This window comes from Rissa tridactyla, chromosome 2 (assembly GCF_028500815.1).
Source record: "Rissa tridactyla isolate bRisTri1 chromosome 2, bRisTri1.patW.cur.20221130, whole genome shotgun sequence".
NCBI lineage: Eukaryota > Metazoa > Chordata > Aves > Charadriiformes > Laridae > Rissa > Rissa tridactyla.
In genome coordinates, this window is record NC_071467.1 from 37,978,210 (window position 1) to 37,995,760 (window position 17,551).

The following is a 17,551-nucleotide window of genomic DNA, read 5'->3' on the forward strand; positions in this document are numbered from 1 at the left end:
ATGAACTGAGCAGCAGTTGTTTGAACCTAAGAACAGAAATTGAAAATTCAAACCATGTAGAAAAAAAAACCAACAACCAAAACAAGAAAAACCAAGAAGTTTAATCTATTCGTATTAGAGCAGGAATGAAAGACATGGAACTGAGTGTCTCTTTGACAGGACCTTTCCTATATTACATGTAAAATCACCTTGCATACAGCACATGAAAATAGACATTAATAAGAACAAAACAGGTAACTGCAGTCCTCAGCGCTCTTTACATACAGATATGCATTGTCTTCATGATATTGTAATTGCAAGTCTATTTCTGCCAAAAGGACTGTGAAAATCAATAGCAAACTCCATTTGCTAAATAACACTTGCAAGCTCTGACTTGGCTAAGGAAATTCGGACTCAGGTGGTTTGTGCAAAACTACCAGTAAGACCTCAGTGGAAATTCTTACTCCTGCCATGTGGTCACTAGCAGGCAGCTTTGAAAGACCGAAGTCATTTCGACATCAGAATTTCTGAACTTGCACCTGTGTAGAAAAAAACCTGAGATTAAACCAAAAGGCAAAAGGATTTTCCCTAAATAAATTACTAGAAATAATTAAATTATGCTTAGTAATTGTGCTGCTGAAGATGTAGTCTTTTCAATAAACCAACCTGAATATGGTCATTAAAAAAGCCTTGTGTATTTTTTTCAAGAATCAACGTGCTTGAATCAAGGTGATGTGACTTCTAACTCTCACAAAGCTGTTATAAAGCTAAAATCAAGTCTATCCTCTTAATATTTTCAGTATTGTTTATCAGTTGGGTAAGAAAATAGCCTGCAAGTTCTGACAGTGACTAGAAAAAGTCCCTGGCACAGACCAAGTCATTTCAGCAAAATATGTGTTTTGCTCTAACAACCAGGCCTGGTATTCACCTATAGCTTTAGCGGAATTCCCCATGCCAGGGTATTCCTTTAAAAGCCCCAATACAGATATCTGTAAGGCATCAAGTCATTTTGGCACAAATCATTTTTCATATGGGAAGCTGGTTAAAGCAATACTGGTCAGCATTAGCTGCCTCTGCATTAGGGGGACTGCTTTAACAATGCAGTTACAACCGCTCTGTTGTACACAAAGAAACATCGGTGCTCAAATAAACTGTCCAGTAAAGAATGCAAGGCTGCTTGCAAGGCCTTAGCACAGTGGCACGATAGCCTGGCCAAGCTCTCTCAAATTCTCCATGAGGAAAGGATCAGGATTAACTTCCTTGGAAGGCTGTTGTCCTGACTGACGCAGCAGGACCAGAGGAACAGACAGGAAAAGTTAGCAGGGGATAAGCCCCCTCCCATGTACTGGCTCCCCGTCCTCCGAGGTCAGAGATGGCGCCTGGTTTCCACAACGATCTCTGCTTTCTGCACGCTGATCTATAGCCTTGTCCCATCCTGCCTGAAAGGCACATCGAGAAATCCAGTCCTTTCATTTCCAGACTAATTTTTAATTAATATTTTTATATCAGGTAAAATTTTTCTAAAACAGACCTGGCTTCAGTTAGTGCCATGTTCTGCTTTTAAAAACTGGAGTACCACCTCCAAGTGCAAAAACTTGCCCCATTATGTTTTTGCTGCTTACCGGTTAGCCAGTGTCCACCAGAGCTTTTCTTGGCCCTCAGCCAAGCATGAGAAAATGACCTCTGCGCGCTCTGGGAGGGGAAAAGACCAAACAACGCCCCAAAAAACCCCAAACCAAATTTTACAAAAATTTGTAACAATAAAATAACAAAACACAAAAGCCACTGTTTAGTTATAAGTGAAGGTGGTTTTTTTTTTTTTTTTTTTAATGCTTTATACTCCTAGTGCCTGTACAACGGGGAAGAAGGGCAGGTGGCTGTATTTTAAAGGCAGGGGATGAAGGCAACAGGGGAAGGGGCACCATGAAGGCGCTCCGGCGAAGCGCTCACCCCACGCCCGAGAGCGGCCAGGATGAGGGAGGGCAGGTAGCCCGAGGGCGCGCGGCCGCAAAAACGGCACCGGGGCTCCGGCACGGCGGAGGCCGGGCCCCGTGAGGGGGAGCGGGGCCTGAGGGAGCGACCCCGCGGCGGGCACCGCGCTCCCCGGGAAGGGCGGCAGGGAGCCCGGTCGCCTCCCTGCACCCTACCGCGCTCCTTCCTCCCTGGGCGGCGGAAAGCTGAGGCAGGGCCCCAGCGGGTTCTCCTCAGGAGAGGCCGCGGCCGGGGATGGGAAGGCAGGTCCCCTCCGAGGGAGCCTCTTGCCCTACCCCCGTCGGAGCCCCCCCACAAGGGGCAGGTGGTGCTTGCCGGGGGAGCCTTCCTCCTCCTCCTCCTCCTAGCGCTGGTGGCCCGGAAGGGAAGCCCTGCCCCTCCTCCTCAGCCATCTCCCAGGTGGTAGGAGCCATCTCCGTACCTCCCTCTCCGCGGCCCCGCTCCACCTGTAGCGCGCCGGCGGGGCGGGCAGAAGGCGAGCAGTTCGCCCCCTCCTCCCGCCTTCCTCCCTCCCTCCGCCCGCCCGGCCGGGGCACGGCTGCCGCTTCCTCCCGTTCCGCAGCCGTGCGGCCGCGGCCCTGACGTCGTTTCCTTCCAACATGGCGAGGGCAGGTTGTGGCTGCAGCCGCCACTGCCACCGCCGCTGCTGCTGCCGCCGCCGCCGCCGTTGCTGCTAATGGAGGCGGGTGCGGGCCGGGGGCGGCTCAGGGACTGAGCGCGTTGCGGGCGCCGTCCGCGCAGACACGCAGCAGGGGCGGGGGGGAAGGAGAAGGAAGGAGAAGGCTTCGTCCTCCCTCAGCCGCGGGGGTTGGCTGTCGCCGCCGCCCGGGCCCACCCCAGCCTCTCCTCGGGGGGAGCCTCCGAGCGGGTGTTGGGACGCGGCGGCCCTCCCTCTGAGGGAGCTCTTCCCCCGCGCCTGTCGCGGCCCGGTCCCGCGGCCTCGCCGCCTGCCCCGGCCCCTCGCAGCCCTCCCACGCCGGGAGCGGCCGGTGCCCCGCTCTCCCCTCTCCACCCCACCCCTCTTCCTCCTCCTCTCCCGGCTCGATCGCGCCCATGTATGAAGGGAAGAAGACGAAAAACATGTTCCTGACCCGGGCCCTGGAGAAGATCCTGGCCGACAAGGAGGTGAAGAAGGCGCATCACTCCCAGCTGCGCAAAGCCTGTGAGGTGGCCCTAGGTGAGGGGCAGCCCGGGGCGGGAAGGGGCGGCCGGCGGGGACTGCACCGGGGCGGCCGGGGGTGTGCTCCGGGGCCCCCCCTTCGCCACATTGCGCGTTTGTGTTGTGGGGAGGGAGAAGAGGAGCTTTGGGGCCTCTCTGGGCAAGCGAGCCTGGAAGGGCTGGGGGAGGTGGGGCTGCGGGCTGAGCCGCGGCACAGGTTTTGGCATCGTGTGGAGGAGGATCTGTGTGAGACTCGGGGTGGGCGCGCAGAGAGAGGCCGAGGCCCGTCCGTTGTTCCACTGCGAAGCCCGGCGGCAGCCTGCGTGCCCCCCGGGCCGAGGGGAGGGAGCTTCGCCCCTCGGCGAAAGCAGCCCCGCCGCGCGCTGCCCCTCGCTGGCAGCAGCAGTGAGGGCGCTGCGGCGCCCGGCGGGCTCTCCCTCCTCCTCCTCCTCCTCCTCCTCCTCCCCGCTCGCAGGATGAATAGGCAGAGAGACAGAGGCGCCGAGCTGAGCTGACCTGGAAGCAGACGGCCGGCGGGGAGGGGAGCAGGTGACAGGCAGCGGTAAGGGAGGAGGGACGGGGGAGGAAGCGGGGGTGGCGGAAAGCGAGAGACAATGACACCAGGCCACGTCTGGAGTTCAGGGACCCTTCGAAGTCGGGACGCTGTCCTCTAGAAAGGGAGAGGATGGTCCGGGAGATGTGCGAGGGCAGAGCCTTAGCCGTGCCGTTGCTGAGGGAGAGACAGCTGATGAGGAGGGGACCTTCCTTCCTGCATGGCAGAGCTGGTGCGGCCACGGAAGATGGGGGAATGTTTGCCTGCCCCGGGCTGAACAGGGTGTTGAGTTTGTGGTGCAGCTGTGTCAACACCACCTCTTCTAGAAGCGTGACAGAAGTAACCGGATAGTACAAAGCATACATACACCTTCAATAACAGGCAGCATAAAAGGAGAACTTGGGCTTTAAAATTGTGGCGTGATGGGTCCAGGCAGGGCTTGAACCTATGTGGCAAAATATTGGCGTTATTTACTGAAAGACTTCTGGAGAAAGGCCTGCTATATTTAAATAATACATAAACGCATTATGTCCCTCCCATTCTTGTGTAATTGTTTCTGGTTTTGGAGATAATTATCTTGATTTTGTGCAGTAATAATGTCTGTTTAAATGGATTTGTTTGAAGAGATAATATTAAACTGAAACTTGCTTGTTTTAAAAATGAATATAAGTAATTTCAAGCTCTCTGTTTTTTTTGTCATTCTATTCTTCTTTTAAAATCCTTTTTTTTGAAAAAAAAAAAGACAATCCTTTGCTTGTTTTCTTTATCTGTGAAAGACCCTGACAATTGGAGGGGGAGAATTGTCCATCGTTCAACTATTTCTTAATAATTCAAATAGATTGGAAAGAGTGTTTTCTTACATTTCGAATTTATCACTAGAATTTTAATAATAAGATTTAGGCAAATGTGATTAAACTGGTATCCCTTTGGCTTTTCCATTGAATTTAGACTGTGTATCCAAGTTAGAAATAAAACAGAGAAATGTTTTCTTATTATTAAACTGAATTTGTATCCAGCCTGTATGTCATCCATAGAATGACACTGGTATTAATCTTGTGTTTCTGCCGTACTGTATTTCAGTAGCTTGATGTGTCTTAAGTATCATCCAAATCTCTCCAAGCACGGCTCCACTGTGTTACACAGATTGTAAAGCAAGCTGTCTAGACTGTACAGTCTGCATCTTTTATCTTGTAAACTCATTTGTGCAAGGAGACCCCCAAGCACACATCCCAGTGATTTCTGCGCTAGCTACAGCTTCATTGAAACCTTCTCCTGTGGATCTGATTGCGTGATTAGGGCTTAAATAGGAAAACAATACAGCGTGGGTATAAAAGCCAGGAAGCAGGAAAAAAGAAATACAAGATTGTGTGTATTAGCTAGTGTGTATAGAAGGGCTTCGTGAAGTTGAAAAATATCAGATGTGATGTTAATTACCATAGAGTCTTACTGAAATGAATCTTTTTTAGATTGTGGCTCCATGAAATATAGTTGGTGACTGTAAATGCAGTATGGTCCATTGTCTGGTTTTGAGTGTGATAGACAAAATTAAATTCAAAATTCAAAAGCGGCAATATATAACTCTTGTGTAGAGTAGTGCTCATGTCTGCTTTTCTTTGAAAGGTTTTCTTATAGTTAAATACAATCCTTGTTTCACATGTGGGGCAACTGGGTGTTAAAGCTGAGCTGAGATTTTTATAGCAGGATTGGAAATAGGATGCGCATGTTATGCTCTCTCCATCTAGCTCTTCATCTGTTGAGAGAATACTCCAACTGGCTGTTCCTTTGCCACCTTAAGCAAGGAGTGGCAATAAAGAAATTGTTTTGTTTTAGAGAGCAACAACATTGATGGTAAAACTTTAGAAAAATAGTAATTTAGGGTTAAGTTCAGTTTGGAGTTAACTCTGGCAAAGTCTAACTTTGAAGCTTCATTGGATTTTTAAAAATGGTTGTCAAATAAAAGGTAGCTTTTAAAAATCAGGGCAGTAATTACATGTCCTCAAATCAGCATCATGTTTTTTCAGTCTGAATATTTAATTGATTAGTCTTCACTGAAATTATCTGATGTGATACAAAACTCTGCCATTGAGATCATTTTTGCCAACTGCATGACTGTAGTAAAGTGTTGCTTACTATTAGTATATCGGATATTCTAACTAGTAGTTGTTGCTAATCCAGACTCTTTTTTTGTTTCATTTTTTGAGGTGTTTTCTTCTTTTTTTGTCTAAATCCAGTGTTTACATTGTTTTGCATTATATAGGATGAGCTGCTGTTGAAGTATTTCAGCAACAAGCAAGCAGTGCCAGAAATAATGGTATTCCTGTACCACAAATAAATAAAAACTCTGCTTTTTAGATCGAGGTTGACAATCAGTATTTTAAGAATCTTTAAGAATATCCCTTTGTCATTTTTAATCTCTATATATTTTCTTGTAAACCTATGAAATTACATTCCATTAAGATTATACTTCAGCTATTTTTGATTTGTGAATTCTGAGGGAGAAAAACCCCACAACATTCCTGGTACATGTTACTGTGGAAGTCTGACCTCTGAACAGGTGTTAAGATGAGGTCCTTCTAGCATGACAATTTTTCTGGGATATTAGAAGATAAGACAGCAAAATATGAATTAAATATTGCAGCTTTAATTATGGATGCCCTTTGGTTTCTAACAGGGACAAAATTAAGCCTGATACTTGTTTCCTATATCTAATGATTCACCAGGTTGTGGCTGGTTTAATACAGAATAGTTGACTCACAAGTTTAACGTTTTTTTTCATGCAACATTGTCCTTTCTGAGAGATGTTCTCTGTACGTAAAGAAGTTAACATTTCTTTCTCTAGTCACCTAATGAAATACAGCTAATTTAGAACTCCATGTTGTTTACTTGCATAGCAGCTGCTCTTGACCCATGTAAGGAATGAGTTTATCTTTAAAATTGTCCGCTTGTAGAGCACATCAGGCAGCAAGCTGACAGCAGGATTAGATTTAGATGTTCTTTTTCCCAGTCAGTTCCTTGCACTGCTTTTCTGTATTGTTTTTCATCCATATTACAGTCTAGGAAACTTTACAGTAAACATACATAGTCCATAAAGGCTCTTGGGTAAAAAAATAAATTCTCAGCTGAATTTAAAGTTTTTAATAGACTGAATAAAAACTGTTAGTGCTTTGTGTCAGAATCCAGAGTGTGGATTTGTCTGCCTGTGGAGGTGAGCTCACCTGTGGAAAGGTGAGCAAGCTGAGCAAACCAGAATTCCCTGCTTGTATAAAGGTTGCTAGTTCAACTGCAAATCGGGAGTCAAGCAACTGTTCTGTAACGGTCCAAACTGCAATAATGTAAAATGATACAGATGTGTACCTGGTATGTACTTTAAACAAAAACATGCGTGTGCTGCTTGGAATTCTGGAAGTACCAACTGAAGAGGGCTGAAGCTTAGTTTTAAAAGGTTCTTCAGTGCTCCTTGTGTTGTTGAGTCTGTCCTGCAAAAATCCTGATGATGATGTAGGTCTCGTGCAATGTGAAAGTAACAGCTCAATTCAGTTTGTGCTGCCATTACATGCAGGCGTAGGATGATGAAGCAGCAGGATATAATTAAGCACTGAATCTTAGTTTTTCTGAAAACAGGTAACGTTTGGAGTAGAACAGAACGCAGAGGTGGCAAGATTCATCTGTATCTTTACCTGTGCAGATCTGAAAATGGCCTGGGAAAGTCTCACCTACATAATATTTTCTCTCTTACTCTTCCTGGTTCCATGTTCTGATGTCCTTTGCATATATAGATAATTGTGTTATATTATCAGAGTAAGCTAGGTTAACAGTCAATACAGAAACGCATGTACGTGTTGTGAGTGCTGGGTGCATTGAAAAAAAAAAAAACCTTCCTAAACTAGCACAAACATTTTGAAGACCATTGTCATGTTACTCCATTGGTATTACTTTTACTGGGGGATTGTTGGACAAGCTAAATTTCTGTTTGCATTTTGGATAATGCTGTTCTCGGTAGACTACCTTCAATCTTTCATCAAAATTAGTTGTCCTGTTTTAGAAGCCAAAGCCCAAGGTTTTTTTTAGTCTTTTCTATGCTGAATACAAAGAGATCGGTATTGTACCATTGTCTGTTGTCTGCATGTGCTATAGGCATTTATTTTTACAACATAGAAGTCACCATTGTCCATACAGAATTTAGTTTCTCGTTGTAATTGTTCTTCTGAAACACTTCAAAGTAAGCAAGCAGGATAAATAGAGATTTTTTTGCTAGTACAAACCAAGTTGTATGTTTAGAAAGGAAAAAAAAATAAAATCCCTAAAAGTTGCAGCTCTCCTTCCCTCCTCTTGCTTGCTTTGCTAAGCTTGGTCTTTAATTAGCAGGGTTTCAATGTGGTTAAGATCTCATCTAGTTTTGCAAAGATTTAGAGCCTGGCTTGGTAAGAGTAAGGTTTGGTTGGCCCCATAAACTGCTTTCCAGGTTGCCTTCTGCATTTGAGGTGTAAATTGCCATTTATGTTGAATTTATGGGGCTAATTTGAGAGAAGTTGTGTATAGTGGGATGATTTATTGTCTTAAATGTAATCAGTTCTTGTCTGTGTAGAATGGCAACACCGAGGAACTTTAATCTCCCTTGGGAAAGGGGATGGTTGGCAGGGGGCACATAAGAAACACTTTTGTAGAAAACTAGGTAGAATGTATTTGGGTTGGGAAAATGTTAATGGAGAATGAATATCAAATATTTGCCTTTTGCCTTGGAAGGAAAAAAACTGGTATTTTTTTTTTAGGTGGAAGTTTGACTCCATCCTGAAATATGTCCTCAGTTAAAGCCTTTGATGTTTTGAAAGTTTTAACAATTTTCAGTATCTTTTAAAACTTAAGCTTGAAAGACTTCAACGCATGTTTGTGACACAGGGCAGCTTTTAAATATCTCTGTTCCGCTGTGTATTTAGAGCACTAATTGAAATGTTGAAGCTTAAAATGGAAAGTTGTTGCCTTATGACCAGAGTGCATCTGTTTCTTATAATGAACTATCTTTACTGGTTTGTGGGGTTTTGTTCTAGTTGATCTTTTTCTGTACCCTCTTCCAGTATGTTAAACTTTTAATTGTCATCTTTTTCTCTCTTCTGTCTTGGTTCTTTTCTCCAATTAACCACTGCTGCGTTTTTCTAAGGATGACAACAGTATCCGTTCTTGTGCATCTTCTTCATATACAATTAAAAAAATATTATCTTGGACATTGACGTCAGATTCCAGACCTTTTCTGGAGTCTTTCAGGGAATAATTGGTATTGAGCTAGTATTTTAATAATATGTTGTTAAACATGCTAACTTATTTAGTTGTCAGGGAGGATTGTCACGGTGTTTATAGGGAGGGAAGCATCAGCCAGTGGTGTTCTAATTGGTTTCTCTTACTTGTTTTTGGTGAAACCGCTGGCTGAAATCAGGGACAAAGCTAAATGGGGAAGCCTCGTCTTCTTTTGGGGCACTTGCCTGCCAGTTTTGTGTTTTTCACCGGGGTTGATATTTTTATCAAGTTGCTGATTAGTTAGTACTTTAAAGTAAACAAATGCTGCCAGGAGCCTGGGGAGCAAGACCAGCAAACTTGTGTGTGACTCTCATTCAATTCTGCAACAGCCAGCGGTAGATAGGCGACTCTGACTTGAATAGGCAGGGGGAAGGGAGTTTCGTGTATTCTGCCTCAAGCCGGAGAGTTTTCCTGTGTGATGTGTAAATTGGTGGTTTGCTGGGAAGGAAACAGTTTTGTCTGGGAAGGACAGTTACTGTCAGTGGAGCATCAGAGGCTGAAGTGACCTGGGAAACACAACTTTGCAGATCTGGAGGAAAGAGGGAAGTATGAAGGAAATAGACAGAATTGAGTACAAAGCGTGATAGTTCTTATTGTCAGAGGAGGCAGAACTCTATACTGTGTGTCTGAAAGCCAAAAATATGTGACCTAGCTGTGCTAGTCGAATACAGACCAAGAACTATTCTGTGCGTAGCTGCCAGATTATTACCATGTCCTTCCCATGAGTAAATAGTAGAAGAAACTACCGGTTACTGTTAGGCAAACCAAACGTTTAAGAAAAATCACATACATACAAAAAGTCTCCAAAAAACCAGGGAAGACATAAAATACTTCTGTGGGATTTTATAGAAAGAGAATATTGTGCAAGGACAATTGAACAAATTGTAACCGGTGTGTTTTGTTTCTGTGAAAAACAGCTAGTGTCAGAATTTAAAGTTGAAACAAAAATATCCCACCCCCCCAAAAAAAAAAACCCAGCATATATATTTTATAGATATCTTAATGGATTGCGGCGCAGCGTTAAAAATACCTGGTTTGAGGGATGGGATAGATGATACTTGTTATATGATACTTCTCATTTTGAGTATAAATGTAAAAGAGCTGCTAAAAATAGCCCTGTCAAATACCAAGAGTTTGAAATACCTGGTAGAACTCCCTGATTGATTTCTAATTAATCTTAGGACACTGACAAAATTCCAAAGGGCTGGAAGACATCTACTACTGTGCCAATGTTGTTACAAGGATGAATAGGATGACCTAAGTAATTACTACTGTATTGGCCTAATGTTGATCCCAGGCAAGGTAGTGGAGTAGCTGATGTGAGTGAGAACAAAAATGCCAGTCAGCAAGGATTTGAGAAAGATTTATTTACTTTAAAATAAACAAGCCCTCTACCAGTTTGTTTTTGGGATAGATTATAAGGCACTTCCCCCACATTTTAGGCTTCTGTAACTCCTGTGTTCTTCAGTTCTTTTACATGATTAGAATTCAAAACTGCCAAACTGGTAGGAAAAGACTTGATAAAATTTAATTTGAATGGATAAATATTGACAAATTTTGTTAGCCTTTTTCCTCATTTTTCACATTGCTTCTTTCCATTGTATACATGGTTTTAGCTTTTAGGTATTATTCTGGTGTTGGGGATTTTGCTTGGGTTTCGTTTGGGGGTTTCTGGGTTTCGTTTTCTTGGTTGTTTTTCATTTTAGTTTTCAGCATGGACGTATTAGTAGAAGGTGGGGTTTTGGTTGGGAAGCAAGAGCTCTTAAAGAACTGGAAGTTTTAAGGAATCTGAGCTCTTGGTATGATGCTGTAGTCAAGAGCAGCTTCGAAGCTTGGGTAGGGAATGTGGAGATTATACTGACTCTGCACCTTAAAACTTTTAGAGTAATGTTACTCGTGGTTTCAGCAGTGCGTGGGTTTCATTATCAGTGAGATACACTTGAAAAGCCATATGAATTAGGAAGTGAAAAAAATAGAGCAAGTCTGTTGCTTCTGTTCAGAAACAGGTAGGACAACAGTGGGCTGGTTTTATTCTCTGATGTTGCAAATCTTAGTATGACGTATTCTTTTCCAAAAATGTGTTTTAATTCAAGCAAAAATTGTTTCAGAGATGCCTTACATCAGGCTGTGCTTTCCAGGAGTCTGTAACAGGCAGTCACACTGGATGCTTCCTCTTAAACTGCAAAAAGGATGATTCTGTTTTGGAAATTCCTGTCTCTTGAATTAAAAAAAAAAAGTCATACTTGATTTTATGGGAGTTTAAGCGAAACTATGTTTGTACTTTTAAACATTATACCAAGAAGATTGTGTACTTGGTGTGTTGTGGAGGTGCTCTTTGTGTGAAAGCCAAAAATGACAAATAGAGCTTTCATTTCAAGAAGGGATTTCAGTTCTTCCACCTTCATCACCTGCCCACTGATTTTTTTTTATTTTTTTTTCCCTTTTCAAGAATGATAAATTGCCAAAACTTCCTGAACTGAGCGATCATTGCTCCATTCTGATGGTGTTTATTCTCTGAAGGGGCTACTTGTAGCTTTTCTCTAAGCTGTGATTGAATGTACTCGTGCTAGTGAAGGATCCCAAAGTAATGTATTTGGTTGCAACATTTGATAAGATTCTTTCTGCTCCGTTGTTTTAATCTTTTGTTTCCTCCTCTGACTTTTTTTTTTTTTTGAGCTTGAACGAAGAACGGTTTTTCAGTAGCATTTCTGGTAGATTTAAAAATAAAAAGACAAACCCAACCCTGAAAAGCAGATTTATACTTGACCTAAGTAGTGGACACCAGTCCCTGTCTAATTTGATAAGCTGACGTGGCTGCCTGTTTCACTGGCTCAAATTCTGCTTTTTGCAGGTGTGCTCTTCTTCTGTTCTAGTATTATTAAATTTTTCTGCTAAACAGGTTTCATTCTAATTGTATTATCTAACTAGCTGTTTTGTCATGCTTGGGTAGGTTTTTTTTTGTCTTTTATCCCAGCTTTTTATTTTAGAATCGTTTACACATTCTTAAGTAAATTTTACCAAAACCAAGGGAGTATTTATTAAGACATCTAGGGCATGATGATTGCTGTGGGCTTTTTCTTTTTTAATTGTTGATTTCGGTTCAGAATGTTTTACTTCTGTTTTTTTTCCCCCACCAGCATTTCTGGTACTCGTATCATGTATGCTAATGTGGTACAAGATTACATGGTTATTGATGTTATGCTATTTAATACTCGTTTTGTTCAAATGGGTAATATCTGCTGTCCAGTGCTCTTTAATCTTTTTTTCATTTAATGTATTTCTTGTGTCAGAAAAATATTAAGATATTTTTAAGACAGTTGAAAATACCCACTCTTGAGATAAATGGGTTTATTCAAGCCCTCTCCTGTCGGCTCTTAAACACAGACAGAGATAGGTTTAAAAAAGATGATCCATTAATAATACAAATTCTGCACTCTCTTTAGCACTTGCTGTTCTAATAATGTTAACAGGTTTTGTAATGTTATTCCTTCATTGAGAAATAAAAGTATAGTTAGGTTTGTGAATATTTCACGTCAAGAGATTTTAGTCAGTGCTGGATGCAGGGGTGTGTTATTGCTGCTTTGTGTGTTTACTTGACATAAATGTGGGACTCCTGAGTGTCAGTTGGCACTGCAGTTAGTTGTCAGGAATGTTTGAATGACCACTGTACTTCAACATTGCAATGTGCAACTTTGCAGTTTGAGAGAAACTGGGGAGAAGGTATTTTTAGAATTTTAAATTCAGATAGAAATGTTGGGTTTTACTGAAGATGTTAAATAGCATTTTATACTGCAGAGCTCAGTTGTCCAGCTGAATAGTATGAGACACGCTATTCCTAAAGTTTCAAATCTGTAAATTAAATATAAGTAGCGTGGCACTGGTTTGATTTCTTTGTTAGCTTCCCATTATGTTTTAAATTTTAAAGCTGTGCTACAAATCAACGCAGATGTACTTGCACAAAACAGTGTACTTCTAATGCAGGTATTAAGCATAAACTAATGGGAATGCCTCTTCAAATAAAGATGGTTTTTGCAAAGATGTGTGTAAAACTTAAACAAACCTGTGCATGCCTGGCAAGCGACCTTGCAGGTTATAACAGCGTGCGTAAAGGTCTGAGTGGTACTTTTGCACGGACCAAGAGTGCAGCAGCTGGCATAAAATCAGTGTTTTTCTGCAACTCAGAAACCTGGAAAATGTGGAGTCTTAACTCGGCTGCCTTCATTTGGCTAATGGACTGTGATTTCTGCAAGAATGCCATACTGGATCTTGTGCAGGGTATGGGAAAGTGGATAGGAATAAATTAACCTCTGTTTTCATTATCCTGAAATGGAAACAGACCTTTATAACTGCTGTAACTAAAATTGCTAGAATAGGACAGTTGCATTTGCATGAAAGTTTGAAACCTGGATAAAGACTGTGTAAGCGCCTGAGAAGTACAATTAAAATTTTCTTCACCTGCAGTGAAATGAGAGACTTGGATGTTTTCCACTTGTGATTTAAGACATGACACCTTATTTTGTGTGATTATGTGTGCATAAATATGCATATAAATTGAATGCTTAGAAATTTTCCTGTAAAAAGAAATAAGTTTTCTTCTTTAAAATTGTCTCTAACACCATGGGGAAAAAAGAATGTGACGATTAGCGATGTTTGAGGGGGAGAGAAGGAAAGAAACAGAAGGGAGCTAAGCTTGAGCGCCGTCCCTCATGTTGCGTTGTAAAGCTAGAAACAAAATTCTGTGTTTTATTAACACTGTCTTTTATGTTGAAGGAAAAGCAGTGCTTGGGCCATTCTTTCCTTGATCGTGTCCTTTTCATGTGAAAGCAGAAGCTGCTCTGTCTCTGCTTGGTTGCTCTCCAGGCCTTTCAGTGATGAGCTTGAGGCAGGTGGGATGTCACTACGATGTTTCTTACCTCTACCCTTTGGGTAATAGTTTCTTTTATGCTTCTTTGTAGGATTTGACTTTAATAACATCCTCCACCTCCCCTACCAAACCAAAAATCCCCCCTTCCCCTTGGCCCAAAGCTGCTCTCTGAAACTGGACGAGAGGGCGGGCTGGGTCAGGATGAAATACTCTCACGAGGAAGGGAAGCATTTTAAATTTCCTTTTTAAAGAACAATAAAGTGTAGTTTTGAGGACCTTTTAAAACAAAGTTAGAGATTCTTCTACTATTTATTGCGAATATCTGTAAAACTTAAAGGATACATGTAACTTTCGAGGTTTATTTTTGTATACAGCTTGCAGGTGTGGCAGTACATGCACTAATAATTCATAACACTAACTTATGTAACAGATTTCTACCTCCGCAGAGGTAGAAATGGCCAAGATACTTTTATATACCAATGACTTAAAGTTAATAATAGTAAATAAAAAAGCCTTGAATAGTACAGATTAGATGTAGTCTAATTAGATGCCTTATGAGTACTAGCTGGTGGTGGAAGATGTTCGCAGTTGATCACAAATAGATTGCCTAGAAATAGCCAGAGAGTTATGTGCTGGCTTCTGAAATATGAAGAAACTTCCATTATTTTGATAAGACCAAATAGTTAGAAAGACCAAGTATCCTTTTATAACAGAGAAAGTGATTCTGAAAGTTCTTTGACTAACTGTTGCAGTTCATAAGGGCATTTATTTAATCACATGTCCTAAAATGCTCTTAAGGAAGAAGTAGGAGGGGCACGATCTCAGTGCAGCAGAAAGTATTACTGTTAAATAAAAATTGTACACATATAAAAAACTCATTTGTATAGTCAATGCAAGTCCACTTTTGCATAATAGTTTATTATGAACTTGTGGATCCAGTAAATACTGAACCGAATACCTTCATTATCTTGTTCTTCATAGCTTTGGTAAGCAATGGTAAAAGAAGCGCTTCCTTGTAACAGCGCGCAACATGGGTAGAGTTAACGATATTGTGTAGTGGTGGCCTTTTAAAGTAGTCTTCCATTTGTCTTCTGCTCAGCAACTGAGAATTTAAGTAATTAAGTAATTACTTAAGAAATTAAGTAATTAAAGTATGAGTAGTTGTCTTAATTTAAGCAGTCTGCACTTTCAAAAATACTTCTTTTGGATATAAATAGAAGATAGGAGATGGAAAATAAAGGTTTCATTGTATTAATAATCTAATGTATACCTGCTGTACTGAAGGCAGCCACACTGGAGCTTTCAGAGTACTATAATACTCATATTCTTACTTCTTGTGTCCTTTCAAGCATCTTAGCTTGAGCTACTTCCTATATCAGAATCTAATGATGAAATCAGGACTTTAATAATAGTGTGATCACTTTGAAAGCTTCATTTGAAAGATCTCACATCAGGACTTCTGATTTAAAGTTTGAGCTTTCTATTACAAATACAGATTTTTGTTTCAATGAAAATTGCAAAGTTGATATGGTTGTAATCTTTTTAGGGGAGCATAATATAGATGTAAAAATAAACTTAAGTCCATGCTTTTTTGTTTTCCAGATTTTTTTTTTTCCTCTGTCAAATTATAGAGAATCATTAAATTGTTGTCTTCTAGCTATCTTCTTTTATCTGGAAAAGATGATGATTTTCTTATGATTCAGAGCTACGGCGAGAGGGAAGTGGCATAATGCTTTTTTAATTAAAAGGTTGCCAGTAGTATAATTCATGTATAGACTGACATGTGACCTTTAAAGTTGTAGTACTTGAAATGGCTAAGAGACTTGCAATGTCATGTGCTTTGCTTCTTGTCTTTTTATCCCTACTTGCAGATTGCTTTTGAAGTTACTGTAGTGAGAAGGCTACTTAATAGGAGTATGGTGTTTTTTTGACCACTTCTCAAGGTACCATGAATTTACAGGGATCTTATATTTAAGCCTGAAATAAAGCTTAGTAATTTCCAACTTCTAAATTACCTTTTAAACTACCCATTTCCAAAAGGACAAAAAATAATTGCAGTCAGATATCCACAGCAAGGATGGGGGTTAAAAATAAAATGTAGATTTTTCCCATATTACGAAGGGATCTTTTAGTTTGATTCTAGCTGTTCTTGGAACATCACGCTGCACCAAGAGCTTACTGTCCTCGGTTGTATCTAATCTTTGATGATTCACAGTATGTGAAACTTTCTCGTAGACATTGAAAACTTTATAGCAAATGATTGCACCTGTCATCAGGATGATAGTCAAAAAGCATGAAGGTTCACTTTTTGCAGGATGTGGGAGGGGTTAGTATGTACATAGTTTGATCAGTTTTAACTCTGGATTTATTTTTTTTTAAAAAGATTCCAGCAGTCAAAATAAACACCTACTTTGAGGTATATATACTCACACACCTGGCTTAGAATAATCATCGTTATATGCTAGGATTTATTTTATTCCATGAGTGTTTTGTATGTGTATCACACCCATTTAATGCTTTGTATGCTTGCGTTCATGGAGGGGACAGCAGAGGTGTACTTGCTTTTCTTACCTTGAGTAAACTGTGAAACTTGAGTGGTGACTTCAATGTATGTGACAGTAGTTTGTAGTAGCTGGTTATACTTTAAAAAGTATGGAGTAAGTACGCATCATCATTGCTATGCATATGTGCCTACTCCTGAAAAAAATCTTTTAAGAAAAAATAAGAATATTTGAAGGATTGTGTTACATGACAAAGTATTACTGAAGAGGTGGGCTGTGTGAAAAGTGGATGTGTAGCTTTTGTTCATACTGCCAAATCAGCTAGAAACAAGACTGAGAAACATAATGACGGTCTTGTTCTGCGGCGGCAGCCTGTCCTTGCCAGAATAAATAGAAAGCGTTAGCAAAACATTTATTTCAGTCTTCACCAAGCGAATGAGCAAGTAGAACACAGTAGAAAATAACAGAGAAGTCTCAAGAAGTAGTTTCATCAACAGGTATCTATGTCAAAACCAAATGTGTGCTTGCTTATATACGAATGCCAGAAGTCTTTGAAAATGAACAGCTGAAATATTGCTGGTTTTAGTATGAGGATGCTGTCTTAACAGGCCAGGAATGAGGAGGGATAATCTGTGGAAGAGTCTTAATTTCATAGCATTAATTATATAGGTATGAATGTTTAATTTGCTGTACCATACAGAAAGCTTAGTCATGTTGGGTAAATAAATCAACTGTGTTGACAGGTAACGTTCAATTAAGATGTATCGAGCAGCTCTTGAGTTCTTATTGAGTGCTACCGAGGAACTGGTTTAAGGTGTAACAATTGAAGAGCTGGTCTGTATAGTGAGCATTCTCATCGTTACATGCTCAAACATATGCTCAAGTATGTACAAATTCAGCTTCATAGTGGTCATGAAAAAGACTCAGCACATATTTTTTATTTCAAAAAGAGTAGTACAGGATTGAGGACCCATGGAAGGGAGCAAAATTGGAGCTAACATGGTGATTCTTTGTCACATGTTTTATTAACAGAATAGGTGTATACTAGCTACTGATAAAAGCGTATGAAAAGCCTGCAATAAAGTCGGTACGAACAAATAACAAAGAAGAAAACACACCCATATCTGTATGGCTTGTACATGATAATGGTATCATAGAAGCATTTGGGGAACATATTGAAGGAGACCAAAATATATTATTTGCCTTGTTGATGT

The 17,551-nt window shown here is 41.0% G+C and overlaps 1 protein-coding gene across 1 annotated transcript in view; it reads left to right on the forward strand.

The window, feature by feature from the left end:
* The first annotated feature begins 2,373 nt into the window (after nucleotides 1–2,373).
* ARFGEF1 (ADP ribosylation factor guanine nucleotide exchange factor 1) overlaps nucleotides 2,374–17,551 on the forward strand; it is a 95,916-nt gene continuing 80,738 nt past the window's right edge. The window contains exon 1 of the mRNA XM_054192994.1: nucleotides 2,374–3,148. Coding sequence (XP_054048969.1) covers nucleotides 3,025–3,148 — 124 coding nt within the window. The 5' untranslated portion in view covers nucleotides 2,374–3,024. The remainder of the gene's footprint in view (nucleotides 3,149–17,551) is intronic.